A 5,213-nucleotide genomic window follows, 5' to 3' on the forward strand; every position below is an offset into this window, starting at 1 on the left:
CTAAAATATTTAATAGCTCCTGTCCCTGTTCAAATTGCTTTGGATGGTCCGTATGACAAGAAAGGTGCTATAAAACCCAGTCCATTTATTATTTAATCTAATATCCTCGGAGAGTAACGCATTTTTTTCCCCTCCTTACTATTTGAAAAGCACAGGGATGTTGTAATAACACCTACTTCTAGCTAATAATCTTATTTCTATCTCCATCCACCTGTACCTTCTTTCTCAATATAACCGGAAGAAAGCTGAATTTTTTTTTTCTCCCCATCAAACGTCAATATGATCCTCTCAAAAACAAAAAAATGACCTTTTACTGCAGAGCTAGAGCAGAATACTAATGTCTGCAATTCACACTTTGCAGCGCAGGACCTGTCGATACCCATCAGAGAGTATTGATCAACAATGCAATTGGTGGAGTAGCCTTAAAAGTGCTGTTATTTCACATCATTTTGTTTGAATGAGGTTTAAACCTCAGTCCATTCTGGAAATATTGAATCATCTGTAGGGTCATCTTTTTATTTCCTTGAAGATGATGTTATACAATAGTAATGATACATCATAGTATTGCATTAATACACAATTTTTCTTGATTGATTAAAAGTGTTTCTAGTAATTGTTCAGCAACAAAAATGTGTTGAAAAGATAAAAAAAGCAAAAGATACATTTAAATCTTTTTTTTAATATCTCATAGCTGAATGCCACTTTTATTAAGCTAAAGTTTTTTTTTTTATTACCTCTTCTAAGTTTTACATATGTTGTCTCTAACAAAATAAATAGTATTTATTGTAAAGATTTTTGAATTGTTTATATTTTTAAAATTCTCAAAACCTTGGTAAATAGTTGGCTTTCCATCAATCTTTCACCAGACTAAGTTTCTTACAACCTTGTTTCACCACTTAATGCAGCAGATGTAGTCTTATTACTGGTTTTATGTTGCTTGTTCTAGTTTTACGCTTAAGCCCTGTTGTATGTAACCATTGACAAAAACTCACCCTTTGCAGTGGCCTGTGTGGCAACAATCCGGGGCGCCAACAGATGGGTTTAATTTCACCTTTGCTCTGCTCGGTGGCGAGATAATGACAACTCTGCACTTTGGATTTATTTTGCCACAACAAAAGCATTTTTTTTTTTTATGATGCGTATAAAATGTAATTATTCTAACTATGGAAGACGGCTACGTCTTAGCTATGTAAGTAGGAAAATCTACAGTGATGTGATAAACCAATGAAGACTTCATGCTCTTCTGTTTTTCATGGGAGTGATTTAGTCTAGCATGTGGGGGTATAATTGTTTTTTGCTTGATTTTTATTTTTTATTTTTTTTTTACATGTTTCTGATTACTTTCACCATAAATAACCCCACACTACCTCAATTGTGTGTAACAAAAACAAACGCCACAAAAACAAACTACATGAACACATAAACCTTAGACAATAGCTGTTTGCTTCCTTTGCCTATTTGTTTTGGTGCTAACACCCTGGAATTTGCTCACTGAAAGAATAAAGACTATTTTTTTGCACTATTTAAAAAAAAAAGATTTATTTCACCATGCTCACTCTGAAAAAATCAACACTATTTTTAACCTATTAAAAAAAAAGATTTATTTCCCCATGTCACATACAAAGTAAAATACATGTTTTGGATAGATGAATGATTTTTATATGTGTAGAATATGCACCAACGGGTGCTGGTGGAATGCATACATTTTCTTGGCTATGTGGGAATTTGAGATGACACAGATTTTTGACCTTTTAAACTATTGCAGATTAATCAGAATCAGAAATACTTTAATAATCCCAGAGGGAAATTACTTCTGTTACACGCTCCTGTTACAGTTTTATATATATATATCCACACATCCAACTACACAAGATAATAAAGATAAAAATAAAAAAGATAAAACATATACACATGTAGATAAAATATATACACATATAGATAAGTAGGTTTTACCAAAATTGCACAGATTTGCACAAATTGTTTTTTGGGGGATTCATTTTTCATATTCTTTGGTTTTGTGGTTTAAAAACATTTTAATTATTCCTTTAGTTATTTATAAATCTGACCTTTTTGTATGGCCTCGTAACAGAAAATACATGTAATTTTTCTTCTTCAAGTTCAAAGTTATATCAACCATAAGTATTACAAAACCCCTAATTTTTGTGCTATTTTTTGTCTCTACAATAAATATTGTCTCGAAAATGTTCTGAGTTGTACCAGAAAATGGTGTGCATCTTTATTGGCTAAAGATGTAAACCAGATGGAAGCAGTCAGGGTTGATATGGTCGGTTCAAATGATATTTTATTGATATGCAATGTGTTATTGACTGAGAGTTTAAAGATAATATCCTACCCTAAATTAACTACATGCAGCTCTATTTGATTTGCCCAAAATGATATTACAGTGATGATTGTAAATGGGTATCCTTTTTTGTTTTATCCAACAAGTCTTTTTTAATTTTTGCCCTTTTTATCAAGTGTAACAAATATTTAGCTACTGATCAATTTCATTCCAATTGCTAAGGATTCTGCGCATTACATTTTCTTACATTTTAATCAGACTATAAAACGACAGTCCTGTTTTATTAATGCAAATCTAGTAACAGTGATTTTTGCTTTGTGTTTCAGGGACAACCTGTTGGCCAGTGTGATTTCAATATTCGACTCCTGTGCATAGAAAAAGAAATCATTTTTCCACGTATGGAAAAAATGAAGATCGGACAGATCGACAAAACCAAGGAGCCCTTCAGTGTCAGAAATAAACCCTTCTTTGACATTCATGCGTCACGCAAGGTAAGATGGACCAGCATGCTGTTTTTACTTTCCAAATCATTCCCTTCCCTTTAACTTTACCAGATGTGACCCACTTAAGATTTATCCTTTCTTTTGGTTCATGCACAAATCCAGGCAACCCAGTTGTTTTGCACATTGTATACTCACATGTTATCTGTCAGTAGTATCCCAGTTTATATCCAGATAATTTATTTTCTAGGGAAATGGCTCTTCAAGGGCAAATTGATCCCAAGAGAATGACCAGTACAAGAGATGAAACACATTTTTGTACCTTTATCCTACAGAAAATGACAATCTTGAGGGAGAAAAGAGCTCTCAAATGAGTGTCTGGTACCTCGGCTATTTCCCACTGGGACTTATCCTGTGCAATCTCAAATGATTGAAAACCTGGATTACAATACATTGGCTGGATCTTGTCTTGAGTGTGTGAACTTGAGCGCATATTTCCATTACTTTTTTAGCATTTATGCTCATTTCACCAGAGATCTTCCCCATTCTAAGCATCAGGTAATAAGTGATCTCTGCTAAGGTTTTAGTACAGTAAGCTGAAAGCAGCAGAGCTTTTATCGCCTCTATGGCTGTTAAGCTTTCCTCGAAAGGCTCTGCTCTCGACCTTCTCTCAGGGCTGCAGGAGTTCAGAGCACAATTCATTTTGTGTTTGACTCGAACAAAGATCAGTTTGAAATCTTGTTCCTGTGTCCTAACAGACGATCAAACTGAAAGGACAAGGTGATATTTATGATTTTTTTTTCTCCCCCAGCCCTAATATCTAAGCGTTTTTGTTCATCGTAAAATTGTTAGAATGAGTGTTGTTACCTCAGGTCTAACCCTGTGCTACCCACATTGCAAAGAATTTTTATGAAGGATCGACCCTGCAAGCTTTTGGGTTCATTCCGATGAAGTTATTTTGGAAATTTAGTCACTGGTCCGCTGTCTGGTTTCTGACTGCCCCTTTGTTTCCTCCATATGCCATCTGCTCTCTGTACAGTCCCCTCTCTGTTGTGTGGGGCATTAAATAAGGGTTACTAGAATCTGGCTTATTAATTCATCTCAGCACAAACCCCCACTTTATGGCGTATTAATTCCTTTTAGGGGTGTTTCATTCAAATGCTAGAGTTGTATGACCGCTTTTGTCTGTTTCTAGTCTGCTGTTTTTTATCTCATCTCATTCACTTAGACATTCTAGGCAGCAATTTCCCCACCAATTGGGGGCATTTCTTTTTGGTTTTACTTCCTCTACTTAACAATGAACGTTTTTGTTTTAATTAGACTTGCACAGCAAGACAATGAAGTAGTGTATTTTGGATTTCCCCATTTGCACAGATTGAATGGACTGGAAAGTGGAAATAGCTACATTTAGCAGCACTATTGCGTGAGCTTCTCTGCTGTTTTGTATGATGTGCTGTTATGCACTAAAACTTAACAGTTCACTCCATCAAGGTTAATGGCTTTTAGTGACATTTTAAACATGTTTTTTTTTTTTTTTTCTGAAAACGTTTAATGAAATCTGTGGGTAAATAGACAGGATCTATAAACACAATTTTTTATTGTTTCCTTTTTTTCTAAACTATATTTGTAAATCAGTTTGCCACTTAAAAATGTGATTTCTGCAAAAAGTTCTTTAAATTTGATTGTTGCTCATTTAGACTGTAAAATATTAACAGTCAAAGGGGAAATGGAGAAAGTATATATCAAAAGCAAATAGTGATAGAAAGCAGTTCTTCTTTAGTAATAAAATTCCTTTTTTTGATTCATTCTTTTTCAGGCGATTGAAAAACAGGCTACATATACAGTAAATATTTAAATATTCACCGGTGGACACAAAAATGTATATACATATCTATACACGTACTTGTTCCTGCATAATCTAATAAATGATTTCTTTTTCAATAAAGCCCCTGTCACACCTTGACGATTTAGCCAGCGTATGCCTGACCTACAATAATCTGGCAAAAACACTGGCATACGTTGGATAAGTTACGGGTACGTTTTTTATAAATTATGAGCACGTTGAAATACGCTGAAGCACGCTTCTGCATAATGGCATATTTGCAGCATTTTGGTAGGAAAGGGAGGACACCGCCTGTTCACCTCCTTACTTCTTCTGCATCATAGGGTGAGCGAGAAGGTGAGTGTGATGAACAAGAACTCAGGGCTATGTTTAATACTGAAATTAAGAGCATTTTCACACGCACAATGCGAAGGGAACTCAAGGGATTGGGACTGAACAGCTGTGTAGCTGTAAGAAAACCACTAATCAGTGAGGATAACCGGAAAAGAAGGCTTCAAATTGCTAGGGAGCATAACGATTGGACAGTGGAGCAATGGAAGAAGGTCATGTGGTCTTATGAGTCCAGATTTACCCTGTTCCAGAGTGATGGGCGAATCAGGGTAAGAAGAGAGGCAGGTGAAGTGATGCA

At 35.1% G+C, this 5,213-nt stretch overlaps 1 protein-coding gene across 1 annotated transcript in view; it reads left to right on the plus strand.

Moving 5' to 3' along the window:
* Window positions 1-5,213, plus strand: part of rngtt (RNA guanylyltransferase and 5'-phosphatase) — a 124,643-nt gene that overhangs the window by 53,303 nt on the left and 66,127 nt on the right. Inside the window, exon 11 of the mRNA XM_015405270.1 lies at window positions 2,629-2,793. Coding sequence (XP_015260756.1) covers window positions 2,629-2,793 — 165 coding nt within the window. The remainder of the gene's footprint in view (window positions 1-2,628; window positions 2,794-5,213) is intronic.

The sequence above is a fragment of the Cyprinodon variegatus genome, unplaced genomic scaffold, assembly GCF_000732505.1.
Source record: "Cyprinodon variegatus isolate N-32 unplaced genomic scaffold, C_variegatus-1.0 Scaffold37, whole genome shotgun sequence".
In the NCBI taxonomy this organism is placed as follows: Eukaryota; Metazoa; Chordata; class Actinopteri; order Cyprinodontiformes; family Cyprinodontidae; genus Cyprinodon; species Cyprinodon variegatus.